This window comes from Pagrus pagrus (assembly GCF_965226575.1).
Source record: "Pagrus pagrus genome assembly, chromosome: 12".
NCBI lineage: Eukaryota > Metazoa > Chordata > Actinopteri > Spariformes > Sparidae > Pagrus > Pagrus pagrus.
In genome coordinates, this window is record NC_140196.1 from 21058491 (window position 1) to 21072809 (window position 14319).

General features: G+C 43.6%; 1 protein-coding gene across 1 annotated transcript in view; it reads right to left on the bottom strand.

Annotated features, from left to right (window-relative positions):
- Nucleotides 1-5767, bottom strand: part of tmtopsa (teleost multiple tissue opsin a) — a gene marked incomplete at its 5' end in the record, with an annotated part of 66298 nt that extends 60531 nt beyond the window's left edge. Inside the window, one exon of the mRNA XM_084370002.1 lies at nt 5395-5767. Within this exon, the coding sequence (XP_084226128.1) occupies nt 5395-5767 (373 nt within the window). The remainder of the gene's footprint in view (nt 1-5394) is intronic.
- Nucleotides 5768-14319: the final 8552 nt, after the last annotated feature.

The following is a 14319-nucleotide window of genomic DNA, read 5'->3' on the forward strand; positions in this document are numbered from 1 at the left end:
TTACACAGGCTCATTAGCTGCCTCACTCACTCTGACCTTTATGGCTTAGCGCCATTGTTCTGCTTTCTTTCTCCCTGCTGAGACTTCTTCTTGCCGTCATAGCAAATTAACATCACTCAGGTCAGGTGTTGCCTGCTCCTGCGTGATGCACATGCATATGCACCCCCTCTCCTTTGTACACTCGCGTCCATCTCTGAGCCGGTTGCTGTGTGAACGTGTGTGTGCAGGAGGGCAATCTGACTTCAGTATGCAGGGAGTGGACGCTGCAGTGCAAGGTTAATCCAGTGACTGTGTGCAGGCAGAGGCAGAGGGAGGCAGCTGACAGTATGCAGGAACACGCAGACCCGGTGTCAAATAAATAAAATAAAATAAGCTCGTCTCCTGTTCCTCCACAGTATAATTGAAGACAATAAAAGTTCTGTGAGATAGTGAAGAAAATGCAAAGAGGTGGGCAGGAGAGGTGAAGCGGCTAAATGAGTGCCAGGAGCCTGATGGCGAATGGAAAAAGTTCAGGGTGAGTGTGTATTGGCACGCACACAAATGTCTCCACAAATTGTCTTCAGTCTGAGCTCCTGGCATAAAGTCAAAGCAGTAAATCTTCAATTGTTCAGTCATTCAAAAAATCTAAGACGTTATTGGCTTAAAGCAAGCGAGCAAAAAGTAGAAATCGATGTGAAAGGGGAGCAGGAATACAATCTCCTAACAGCAAGCTAACAATGTCTTTTGTCATTGACAGTGATGCCCTCTAATTTGAGGGAACATCGATCATTCAGGAAAGCTTTATAGAGATTTGGTGAAGACAGACACAGTCACTTTGTCAAAGCTGCGCCCAGCATTATTCATCTAAACAATCAATTTCACTTTTCCTTTCTCTGACCCTCCCTCATTCTTTCTTTCACTCTGTTTTCATGAGCCCATTGAGGAATTACTCATCCATAACCAATGGAGGCTCTAATGATGTCTGCGAGCCATCTCCCTCTCTCGCACTCCGTCTCTCTTCCTGCTCTGTTTTAGCTTGTAGAAGCCAAAGTCCTGTCAGACAGTTTTTAATAAATTGGCTCCTTGTGGATGTCAGTGTTACACATCTCCAGAAAGTGCTTAATCTCCGCATAACACCAGAGTTAGTGAGACAGTTGATACAATCAGTACATCCAGGCTCTATTGGCTGGCTCTATTCTCTGCCATATGACTGAAATAAAGTAATCTGGTTTTGGAAAGTGCCAACCTATCCCAGAGGAAGAGGAAGTAGCGCTCCGGAGTCTGTTTTCAATTTAAAAGTTTGACAGATTCAAGAGGTTCGTAAACGAAGGAAATTCAATTTAGGTAAGTTAACCGTACTGTGTGAAAATTTTAGCAGTAGATCAGGGAAATCAGCAGGGTGGCCCGGATACAGCCAGAGAGGGAAAAGCCTGCTGGGCTTTTATACTGCTTAAATTTGACTCACTCAGTGTAACATATCTAAATCTTTAGATCGTTTCTCTGCTGCATGGATGGATTACTTATCTAGCCTATCAGGCACATATGTAGGGGGTTAGTAGGCCCCCTAGACTTCACCTGCATAATGCCATTGATGCAAAACAACCACAAAGAGACACAGAATGCCCACAAAGTGGTCTAAAGAGTCTACAAACATACCAGAAAAACAACAAACAGACGCAAAACGACCACAAAGGGATACAAAATGACTGCAAAGTGGCACAAAACATCGACAGAGGGAGCAAAAAGACTACAAACATATAAAATGAACACAAAGAGATGCAAAGTGACTACAAGGTGGTGCAAAGACGACAACAAAGTGGTGCATAAAGACTAAAAAAAGATGCATTACAACTACAAAGAGATGCATTACAACTACAAAGAGATGCATTACAACTACAAAGAGATGCATTATGACTACAAAGAGATGCATTACAATTACAAAGAGATGCATTACGACTACAAAGAGATGCATTATGACTACAAAGAGATGCATTACAACTACAAAGAGATGCATTATGACTACAAAGAGATGCAGTATGACTACAAACAGATGCAAAACGGGTAGAAACAGATGTAAAACGACTACAGAGTGGTGTGAAAAGTCTATAAATAGACCAGAAAGAAAGCAAAAAGATGCAAAATGACCACAAAGAGATGCAAAACAACTGCTAAGGGATGCAAAAGAATCACAAGGAGATGCAAAATGTCTATTAAATGCAACACGACCACATGGAGACGCACAACAACAAGCAAGAGATATGAAACAACCACAAAAGATGCAATAGGGCCACAAAGTGCTCCGAAATGACTCTGAAGACACAAAATGCCTTCAAAATGCAAAACGACCACAAAGATATTCAAAATGTCTATGAGATGCAAAACAACACCAGAGAGACACAAAATGTGTACAACAAGATATGAAACCACCAAAATGTGATCCACAAAGAGTCGCGAAACAACTTCAAAGAGACATAATCGACTTCTTCTCGTCTTTTTGTCTCATTCGATGTGGGTGTTTTGCCCCAGTATCAGAGGAGAGCTTGCTCAGGGGCCACTTGTTTCACAATCCATCCACACTCTGCTGTCAATGCTGGAATACACAGTCCAACGAGTCAGAAAAGGTGCAGATAAACAACAAGCACAAAATCAGTTTCTATGTTTAGTCTCAGAAGTTTTCTTTTACTTCACCTTTTCCACCAACTGTTTAACATCAGTCGGACTCTCAGGCAGGTGGCTAAGCAGGAGATAATCTTGCTCTAGACGAGGACAAATGCCCCAGATCTCTTATTACAACAGGTCTCAGAAGTGATGACATTTAGCCAGTGTGCTGCTGAGATCGTGGGTGGCAACCAATAGCCGCTCCACTTTAAGAAAGGCTTTAAACATCTGGAGATTACATGCACTGAAGTGAGTGAGAGGAAACCCTTTGTGCAAGAATCATGAGCGCTTAAGCAAACTTCATCAGACCGAAGCTACGGCCGCTGACTGCGGACACGTCCAGCGTGAAATGTGCAGTCAGTGTGCAGCTGTGAAGGGAGCGGGGAGTCTCTATTTCTGAAAAGCTCTAAATATTTTATCCTGTGAGAAGCCATTCACAAAGTTGGCGTATATTTTATTCCCATATCCACTGAACTTCAGGAAGTCATTTTAGAAAGAAGCTGACCATGAATATAAGGCTTTGATTAATTCATGTAGGCCGTATTGGTGGAGGAGAAAAGAGTAATGAAAACATGATCAATTATTTAAACGTGACTAAAGGAGTGACAGATGTCACTTGTGTAGTTTGACACATCTTTTTTTATCACTTTTAATGCTGTGAATTCTATATGATATGCATGTAGACTGAAGTTTCTGACATGTAATCTTCACCAGAGTCAGTCAATCAAGGCCTTCAGTGTGAAGCAGAGAAGTCTGAGGGCGTCTGATTCTGACTGGAAACACAAAATTACAGCAGTTTGAGGTCTAAAATTACCAACTATATCTCTTCTCCTGTCTGCCTTTTCTTCAAGTATCCTGCAACTATTAGTGTAAAAGGTTGGTTTCATAAAGTGACAAATATTCTCTGAAATATGCACTTTTATTGGACAGAAAGCGAGAACAGTAATAATTCACAGCAGTTACACCGTGCTGATGTCAAAGAGTGGGGGAATTGGTGATTTCAAAAACCCAACATTTCAGCCTGCTTCGTCCTCAACGGTTGTTTGGATGGCTTCGAAAGCTTTTAAAGCAATTAGTGGGACTTGATAGCGAGGACCCCTGTTCAATAAAGATCTTTACATCAGGCCTCAAAGACTCCTGATAATAGCAGAGCATGTTCAGGTTTTAAAGGGGCACTGTGTTGTTTTGGAGAAGAAACTGTGAGGTGAGGAGATAGAGATCTGAATTGACTGTTTTTATGCCGAAACAAAGTCTTTGTTTTCATAACTGAATAAACAAACTGACCTTAAAGGACAACACAAGTTCATTCAGTGTTGCTTTGCCTATATGTGGCGGACCCTGCCACCTTTCTAGCTTCAGACAGTGTTCTGGAGGCCTTATTTTCCTCTGAGAACAGCTGTTTTTAAATTGTTTTCTGGACAAAAATAAATATTTCTGAGTTTGTAGAGTTTTTTCTCCTGGACTACACAGTGCCCCTTTAGGGGACGACATATATTATTCTGTCGTTTATGTTGGTTTACTGCAAAACTACTTATTTGCAACTTTTTCACAGCACCCCTGGCCCCTCCAACAAATAAACATTAAGCCTTTTTGTTCTGGCTCAGCATCCCAGCCTGGCCCGCTTCCAGGTGAGTGAGTAAGTACCTTATTCTCACTTGCATCATTGTGTCCAATTTGCATCGATATCAGCACTCCTATCCTGAGTCCTCCCTCCCCCCCACACCCCCTCACCCCTCCCGTCCACGACACAGATTTCCCCCGGGTGACTTTATTCTGCAACAAACGCTGCTGAAGCATCATCCCTGGACCATGTCCCCGCTGCGCGGACCTGCGCGGGCAGCTATATGAACGGTGATGAGGCTTCCTTTGCCTCGGGGCGCAGCCGCTCAACTATATGTTACAAGCATTTAGCAGCCATTTAATAGCAGGCTGCACACACACACACACACACACACACACACAGGACGCGCAGCAGCCAAATCACCCGCTGACAGTCCTGCGTGACAGGGCTTCAGAGTTCCTAATGACATTTGAGCAAATGACCGAGCTGTGAGGGAGCTGAGCACCAGATATGATCCCCAAATACTCCCGTGCCACGGCGATGGATGCACGTGTAGCTTTGAGAGTGATTCAACAGTCTGTCATGCTGCCACAGATGGAGATAATGACCAGCGAAGAGCCGCACAGGACTGCTTTTTACAACTCATCACCTGGACACAACCTGCGCATCTGCATGTGTGTGTGCGCATCTGCATGTGTGTGTGCGCGTCTGTCTCCTCGCCCTGCTACATTACCTTGCGTGTCTTCTCCACAGTCAACGAGAGATGATAAAATAATGTGCACCTCAGCGGTCACACTGCAGGACGATCACACCCAGAATTAAGGGGGAAAAAAGGTGCCGGAGATGAAGTTCAAGTACACACAGGCATGCAAACCTCAGCGCACAGCCGAATAAGAGGCTTGGTGTTGAGTAATTTGGCGCATAAGCGATGATCGATGTTCACATCGCTCCATGTGAGCTACGCGCATTTTCAAGGCTTTTCTCTGAAAGTTTTACACGGACATAAAGACGCACCTCGCACATCACGACGGGCTGTGCGCAGAGACACAGTCAAACATACCACCGATTTCCCAACAGCGTCGATTTCGAGCCCATCTGAAGCATCACATCATCCAGCACACCGTCACTCAGCCACATCTCACATAAAAATGCACACTACAGCAGATAAAACGTGAAAATCTCCTCTTTCTACTCACCAAACAGGGAGTTGGCGAAGCCGTACCACACGCAGCCCACATCTCCTATGAGCCACCGTCCCTGCGTGCTGGCCGCGAAGCTGAACGGAGTCCCCAGTACGCACACCAGCAGGTCGCTGATGGAAATGTTAATCAGGAGCAGGTTGATGGGCGACCGCAGCATCTTGTAGCGGCAGAAGAGCACGAGCACCAGCAGGTTGTTGAGAAGTCCGAAAGTGCCGATGAAGCCCAGGCACACGGCCACCACCAGGTTCCCCGTCGGGGTGAGGGTGGTCCGGTGCGAGCCTCCCCACTGGTGCCCCTCCGCGGCTCCGGCGCACAGCGCGCTGTTGAACCCTGCGCAGCCGCTCAGGCTCACGTTGGACACGATCATCGCAGCCCAGTGTCACGGCGGCGGGCGGCCACGGCGCTCCGAACGGCGGCTAATGTGTCGTTGGCATTTCTTTTTCCCACAGTGTGTGTGTGTGAGAGAGTGTGTGTGGTTAAAACTAATACAAACTAGCTGTCGGGTTTGGGTTTTTTTCCAGCAACACTTGTTGCTCTTCAAGAAAGGACAAGGGAAGAAGAAAAAGTGAAGAAATGTGGGGAAGTTGAAAAAGTTTGCTTTGCTGGGAAACTTTGTGACTCAGTTCAGGGGGTGACGAGGGGAGAAGGGCTGTGTGAGGAGAAAACAGACAGAAAGTAAGAAAGGAAAAGTTTGGATGCCTGCTGCACTGTGTGGCAGACTGTAGCGCACACTCTCACCCGGTGCCAGACACGCTCCTGTCTCTGTCATGCGGACACCTTCCCTCTCTGGCCGTATTTAAACCAGCGTTCCCCGCGTTCGGCAGCTGACGTCCGGCGGAGGAGGAGGAGGAGAGGAGGAGAGGAGGAGCTGTGCTGCGCTCCGGTGGGAAAGAGAGCAGCATGGAGACCAATCAGACCGTCATCATGTGGCTCCAGCACTACACTGCGCCATGGCTCGATTCCTCAAAGTCCACCTTAAAGTTTCACGAGCCTCATCACCCCCTCCTCCTCACCCTCCTCACCCTCTGCTCTCACGTCCTCTGTCCGTGGTGCTGAACGCGCTCTCCGAGGAGCGAGCGGGGGACTCACCGATCAAACTGTTTATTCTGGTGCGTCGCGCATTTTAATCGCAGTTTCTGCTGTCAATAAAAATGATCGAAGAAGCTGAGAGCATTTATTTCTCTGATTTGGGGTTATAAAAACATGAATCCGGGACTATTTACCACACAAGTGCCAGCTCAGTGTCATTTATAAAAAGTGCGAGGTGAGCTGCTCAGAGGTCAGACTGGTAATTAGGGGGTTGAATCACGGCCACCACAGCCTCCTTAAGTGTATTTTTAAGATGAAGTACATTGTTGGGTTTTTTTGGCATGGAAGGGAGTCTTGGCATGAGGAAATGAGGCCTTGACTCATTGTCTAGATCTAGACACACACAGGAGGCTGAATCACTCCCATGTCAAAGATGAATCAAGTTTGGGGTATTTTAGACCTGATGATGGTGGTGAGGTCACTTTGGGGCCCCATGCAACACTTAAACTCAGCAGGACGTTGAGCTGTCACACAACCAAGTGTGCGGCTGTTTTCCACAGAGGAAATCAATTTAAGTATTTTTCCATTGTCCGATGGCTCCTTTTCTCTTCTGTTATGGTTAATTCTATCTGTGAAATTTAATCATCACCCCCCCATCTGTCAGGTCTGCAAACCTATACTCCAGAGATGGAGGTTTCGGGCTGGAATAATGAGGAGCCGCGAAATGCTTAAACAATATGAGTGTCAGGCATCTCCATGTCATGGTGTCCATATTTTCTACCACGGGCTGAGGGAAGCAGCGGCTCTTTCTACACTGTAAAAGAGTCTTAAACCCAATTTAGTGGAATCAACTTGTCTAATTAACTTAAAGGTGCAATATGTAAGAGTTTTGGTTGACAACATTTAAATATTAAAGGAGCTGTAAGTAAGAATCTGGTCCTGTTGAATTCACTCCAAGCAAATGTTAACATGCCAACCCGCGAGTCCCGACCCAAAGGTTTCTTGCTAGCGCTGTAAACACCAACTGTCCCCTGAGCTCTGAGAACACAGCCCAGAATGTTAGCAGCACTGCTAACTGAGCTAAATAGCTAATGACAGGTACATTTAGCAGCAGCTGGCTGTAACTGTTTTTGTTTTTTTATTTTAGTATGAATTTGAGTTGGTCAATTCTTACATATCGCACCTTTAATGTGAATCAACAAGTTTTATTTATTTCAAGTTGATTGAACTTAAAGCTTTTTATTTTCAGACCACTTCAGAACTTATAAACACAAATTCTGCTTTTGATTTGAAATAATGAGTTGCATTAATGTACTATATTGAGTTCAATCCACTCATAGAAAATACGTTTCTAAAGAAACATGTTCAGTGAATGGCAGACTATAAAGCAGATAAAACGTTGATCAGTTTTCTGTCCCTATTACAGAAGTGCAGCATGAGGCTGGGCCAGTCTGTTGGTAGCTGTTATATGCGTTTTTATTTCTTTATCGACAAATGTGACTATTGAGTTGGGTCACAATATTTCATGAAAGTAATGCAGTTTCAGTTCCAAGCAGTTTCAAGTACTTTATCAAAAATTCAAGCACGTTTCAGACTTTGACAACACGGTGCTAAAATTCAAGCATTTTCAAGGATCGATGACGGATTAAGTGTTGCCAAATTTACACTTTTTTTGTAGAACAGCATGTCCTGTTGAGAATTTTGTGATCTTGTCAAAAGTAATGTGACAGCAGATTCAAAAGCGCTCTAATGGCTTCCTGAGAGAGCAGTTTGCATCTGGCAGCACGTAACACAGAAGCCGAGTGGCTGTTTGTGTTATCGTGTTTGTGTCACCTATAAAATGCGGCACAGAAACCCACAATATGATGCACCACTTGAAAAAAAAAAGGCAAGCAGGGGTTCAAAATGTCAGCAATTAGCTGGTAATTAAAAACAAATCCTCATGGTCAAGCGCTGGCATTTGGTGTTAAGACAATGTTCTTAATTATGGGGGTGAGAATGTGCCCTCTGCAACACTTGACTCAGTGACAGAACCAGATGGGGAAACTTGCTCTTCCCCTTTATGGTATGTCCTAATCCCTCCCCACTCGTCACACTGGAGCAAGGTAATTACCCAAGAAAACTGCACAGTGACATTTACTCTGACATCTTCCACATATACGGTCCTACCTGTAATTGGGTTGAATTGAGACACTTGGGTTCTATTGTGAATACCACCCCTATTTAATCATCTCAGTGGGACTGGGCAGTTGGTATTTAGTTGGATTTCTTGGTCAGCTGGGTGGCTGCGCTGTGGGAAAATGTTCAGGAAGAACAAGTACAAATGGGGCAAGAAGGTCAACGTGGAGAATGCTGTTTTATGCTTCGTATCCCATGTATTTGATTTGATCTGGACTGTTCACATTAAATCAGGCTTGTTGTCCGAAAGAGCCGCACTATCTTAACCCTCGATCTGCGATAGATGAATCGCTTCATTTGCTAATAACCGGCGTGACTTTTAAGTAAATTGTCAGCCTCCCCTTAAAGTCTTGGCTCGTTCTACCCAGAATTTAAGTGCCACATATGCTGCCTTCATGTGCAGAGAGCGATCCCATGTGCACCAAATCCCTCTTTCAACAGTAGCCAGAGTTAACATTTAAGCAATAATGAAATAAACTGGCTCTCTGACTGCTGGTACGTCAATTGTGCCATTAAAGTGCATGTTTCTGCATTAATGACCTTGTTTATTGTGATCATGTAGTTTCCTGTGCCCTTCTGCAGCTAAATATGCAATTATACATCAAGATTTCAAGCAAAATTGAGTTAGACCAACCACAGATTCAACATTTCTAATGACATTTTTATTAAGTCCCACAAAAGACCAAGGGCAACACAGGTCATGTTGCTCTGCTGGGGACAACACGTTGTCCTCTTGCTCTAAATGTCGCCTTCTCTCACGTATTTGTTGTTGTTATAATGTTGTTGAAGCGTGATAAAAGGCACATAAGGACAAAAACGCATCCTTATGTGCCTTTTATCAGTCTTCAACAACATTATAACAAGAGTCTACAGCCATGTTAGCATGCTCACAATGACAACGCATGCTGATGATTTATTTGTGTGGGGTGGCATGCTAACATTAGCTCATTAGCACTAAATACAAAGCACATGAGCCTAGTGGAAATGTCACTATTCATGCACGTATTTGGTCATAAACCAAAGTATTAAAGACATACATATTGTGATCTCATTGACCTGGGGCCTGATTTCACAGCAGTCCATCTAATAGTTGTTGAGACATTTCAAAAGCACATTAAACATTACGATGTGGCAAAAGGATTTTTGCTCTTAACTTAATTATCTGCTGGAGGACAAAAAAAAAAGGAAAATAACAAATTCATATTCTTTACATGTGAGTTTCTTGTAAGGACATTTTAATCTGAAAAAAACAGCCACTTGTGAAAATACCCAGTTCCAGTGTGGCATTTTGTTTTCACGTGTAAAAAAAATTGTGTGCTTTATTTTACCAAAACCTGAAATAATCCAAAAACCAAGAAGTGCAAACACCAAAACAGAAAGTAGCAACACAAAAGGCGCAACAAAGTCCAACCAAAAGCAGAGTTCAAACCAGTAAAAACACGAGGAACAGGAAAACCAGAAACATACTGTGGGGAAAACACAGAGGACACTGGAAGAGGCTCAGGGAAATAACGCAGGTGAAAAACACAGGAGGATAACGCCCGAGTAACACAGGGTGAACCAACAGAGACAGCAGGGAGAACGGGCTTAAATACACACAAGGGCTGATTGACTGACAACACACAGGTGGACACAGAAGAAGGGCGGGAAATGACACGATAGGAGGAAATGTCAGCAAAACACGACGCATGAGGGTAAAGCTTCAAAATAAAACAGGAAATCACAGGCACATAAACAGAATCACGACAAGTTGAATAGAAACCAGACGTACACATATCAACTAATAATTGTAGATTATTATTAGAAGAATGTCCATCAGCTGAAGAATACACAGAAACTGTAGACGGGCCAGACCAGGAAGCTAGACCGAGATATCATCGCCCGAGTGCACAGTACATTTTGAAAAGAGACAAAATGTACAGTGCATCTATTACTCATCCTTCTATAGCGGTTCTTGATATTGGTGTTTATATAACTGAGGAGGAACAGTTAGGTGGTTGTAAGTCAGACGCAGAAACCCATTCATTTCTTCTAACCTGAGAGCTACACTAACTTTAATGATCACACATAACGTCAGGTAATGTTTGTTTTCCTCTTTGTGTTTTTATGGTTATTGTGGAAATTGTCTCTTCAATTTGGTTTCATATCTTTGTGTATTTCTATAAATCTTTGCAATTTCTCCTCCAGACTGTCTAAATATCAGGCCTGGAATCGGCACATTTGATTTGTTTATCCTGCCTTGCAGAAAAGATTATGGAGGCCTTGGTGCTTTTTTTTTGTGTCGACATTATGCCGGCCCCAAAGGATGCGCAACTCAAGGTAGAAGTGTCACCAGGTATCGCCGCCCTGCATTCAAATAGGCCACAAACAGGGTGTATGCACAAGATCTTTGTATGCATGTGGTCCAACCACTGCCATATTGTCAGGGCAGAAAACATGATGACATCTCACAGAGTCAAGGGGAGGAAACAGGGAGAGAACAAAGTGAGCACGTTGGTGAGCGGATGTGGAGAAAGGTCGTCAAACGTGAGTCGCGTACTGCTGTGTCCAAGAGTCAGCTACAGCTGGTACACAAATGTTTTTTGTTACACAACATTCTTCTCCAGTGAAAGTGTGTTTTAAGCCCCATCACATTGGCATTTTGCTCTGCCTCGTCCCTCTCCTCCACCCCTCCTTCTGTGCTCCCCCCTCCACTCCTCCTCCATCACCGCTGCCCTCCCCCCTGACATTGACCTTGGGAGAGTGGCCGCTGCTCCTCTGCAACTTAATATGCCCGAGGCTTTAAGGAAAGCTCGGATGAGGTGCAGTATCATGGATCATATAGATTTATTGTCCACAGGTCTAATACACGGCTCCGCCGCAGCCCTATAGTTTATCTGGACACTTGTGTCACTCGAGCCCCATGCTTTAAATGCTTGACACACAGCCTGTCATGACATGATACAGGAGAGGAAAATACATCTTGGATGATGGGTGGGGAGAGGTGGAGAGGAAAAGCTGTCGGAGAATTCATTGTGAGAGACATGTGAGAGGCGATTCATGATTCAACACAGCGTCCTGTGGCAGGCTGACAGGTGTCACATCAAGTGCATGTGCCTGCATGTCTGTCCCCAACTTTGGCTTTAGCGCATCCATCCGCTCTGAACCATACCACAATGAACGCTAGTTACTGGACCTTGACTTCTAATATCAAATATGTTTATACTGTATTTTTTTCTCAAATACAACCTAATGTAAGTTTTGTTTTTCTCTTGTGACATACCAGCATTTGTTCGTGGCTGTGAATGCCCAAACTCACTCAAGTGATCTCATACAACTGCCATCGCTGGCATAATGGACTTTGGATGGAATATATCTGCCAGAGTCAGACTCTCTGTTTAGCTCTGGTTTTGGTCTCCACCGACTCCTAATGGAAAAGTCTGACTCTTAAGCTGTTGAAACTCCACTTTGTTCATCAGCTAGTGTATGGTGGGTTTATCAGACCTTGTCATTATAATTATTATTATTATTATTAGACCAAAAAAGACACTTTAAGAGCAGCCCGTTACCGAAACAATAAGCTAGAGGGCTGAGATGAACCACAGAGTTGTTCATTTTGTCACTGTGACCCCTCGAATATTAAACATGCTGTACAGTTATCTCATTGTTATTATAAAAAAAATCTCTGCAGGTCAGTCGATATCTGTTCAAATCAATGGCAGTTATCGCCCTCTCTTTCATTACAACCTCACATGTTGTATCAAGGAAGACAAGGACATACAGCACACACAGCACTGTGTTGGGTTTCTTTGTGGTGCATAGATATTCCAACAATTAGTTAGTCGACTCACTCCACAGAGAGCCAGGAGAGACACACGGGAGCATATAAATATATGAAAAATATGGACTTAAACAGAAAGTTGACCCTCTGCTCCTGTTGTTAAAGTGCATCTCGCTCCCTGGTGTGAAAACTGTCCAGACACGGTCAAACCTGCCAGGGGCGTAAACCCCTGAGGTGTAGCCTTCAGGCTGATATTCAGACGGAGCAAACAAGTGGCACTGGCTCTGTACACTGAGTGAAAACATTCCAAATATTGTATCAACAGTTGCTGTTAAAGCCAGTATCATCTGAACAGAGTGTACTGTGAGGCAGAGCATACCTTATATATTACAGCTGTGCTCCTGCGTCCGTTTTCATCGCTGTTGAGGAGGTTAAAGTGAACATGTTTGGACTGTGAATTGCCCTTAACTTGTTTTAGGTCTTCAAGAACAGGGAATCCTGAAGGAGTAAAACATCATAAGGCAGAAAGCTGCTGCGATACTACTTCTGCAGACTGTCTGACAATTGTTAAATGCCAAAACACCTGGGGACAGATGTATAAACCATGTGCACGCACAAAACCCAGGCATACACACAGACAGTGATATTTATAAAGGAAGAAAGTGTTATCTGCTATCCTTCAGACCAGGCATAGACAGGTTTCCAGAGACAGCTGCAGGTGAAATGATATAATGAGGAGAAGCTGGTACTCTGAATATCAGATTAATTAAATTTCTATATGTATAAAAAATTTTTATTCCCAAACAAAAAATATTAACCTTAACCTTAACAATATAATAAACTTTTGAAACATTTGTTATATTTTTCTCTTAAACCTCCACTGAATGTGTTTCTATTGTGTATGTACCCCTGTATTTTGTTTTTATTATTATTTACATATTTTATAGCAGAGAGATGTTTGCAGAGTGTGTGGAGGGCCCGGTGGAGAGGGCGTCAATAGTCGCTGCTCAGCTGCTTGGGCCGGCTAGAGATTCTGGATTAGAGTCAGACACTTCAGATTCTGCTCTGATCCAGAACCATTCACGGACGGAAGGAGAGCTCAGAGATTACTTTTGGTATGAAAAAGTGGATTTATCTTCGCTCCTGTTTATCAACCTGACTGCAGCAGCGATCCATGGAGCTGACCTCTGTTTTCAGGTGTTTATGCCGACTGGAGCTGGAGTGAAATGTACTTTACAAGAAAAGCGGAGTCTCTGGTGATCACCGGAATTCCTGAGTTGTGCTGCATTTAACCACACAGACACACACACCTGGCGTGTACCATTGCTCATCAACATTATCTTACAGCTAGTGTATAGTGAAGTCCACTGGCTTTTTGGAGCAGATTAACACTGCATGAGTAACACAAATGTTCCTGTCGTCAAACTCGCTTCACTGTTGATGTATACGCCATTAAACAACCACCACTGGGGCGGTTGTATCTCAGGAGATAGAGCGGATTGTCTAGTAATCTGAAGGTCGCTGGTTTGAAACCCCGGCTCCCCCAGCTGCATAACGAAGTGTCCTTGAGCAAGATACTGAACCCCAAATTGCTCCTGATGAGCAGTTGGCCTCTTGCATGGCAACTCAAGATGTATAACAAACATCTAGTTGTTTTTAAACGTTTTAATGCAGAATTAATACATATTATAACTTTAAACAAAGGATTAAACAGACAAAAACTATTTTCTTTAAACAGAGGGCAAAAATATCTGTTTGGAAAAATACCCATATGCATGTGGACGAGGTCTTAATCTAAAGAGCCACACAACAGCAGATTTTTTGTAACGGATTATCCATTTATACACGGCAGCCTTTATGTTTATTTTTCTAAGGTGATTTAAAGGTGAAAACATGTTTTTTGTGCAGATGGTTCATTATCATAACTCCCCAGATAACATAAGACAAGCTTG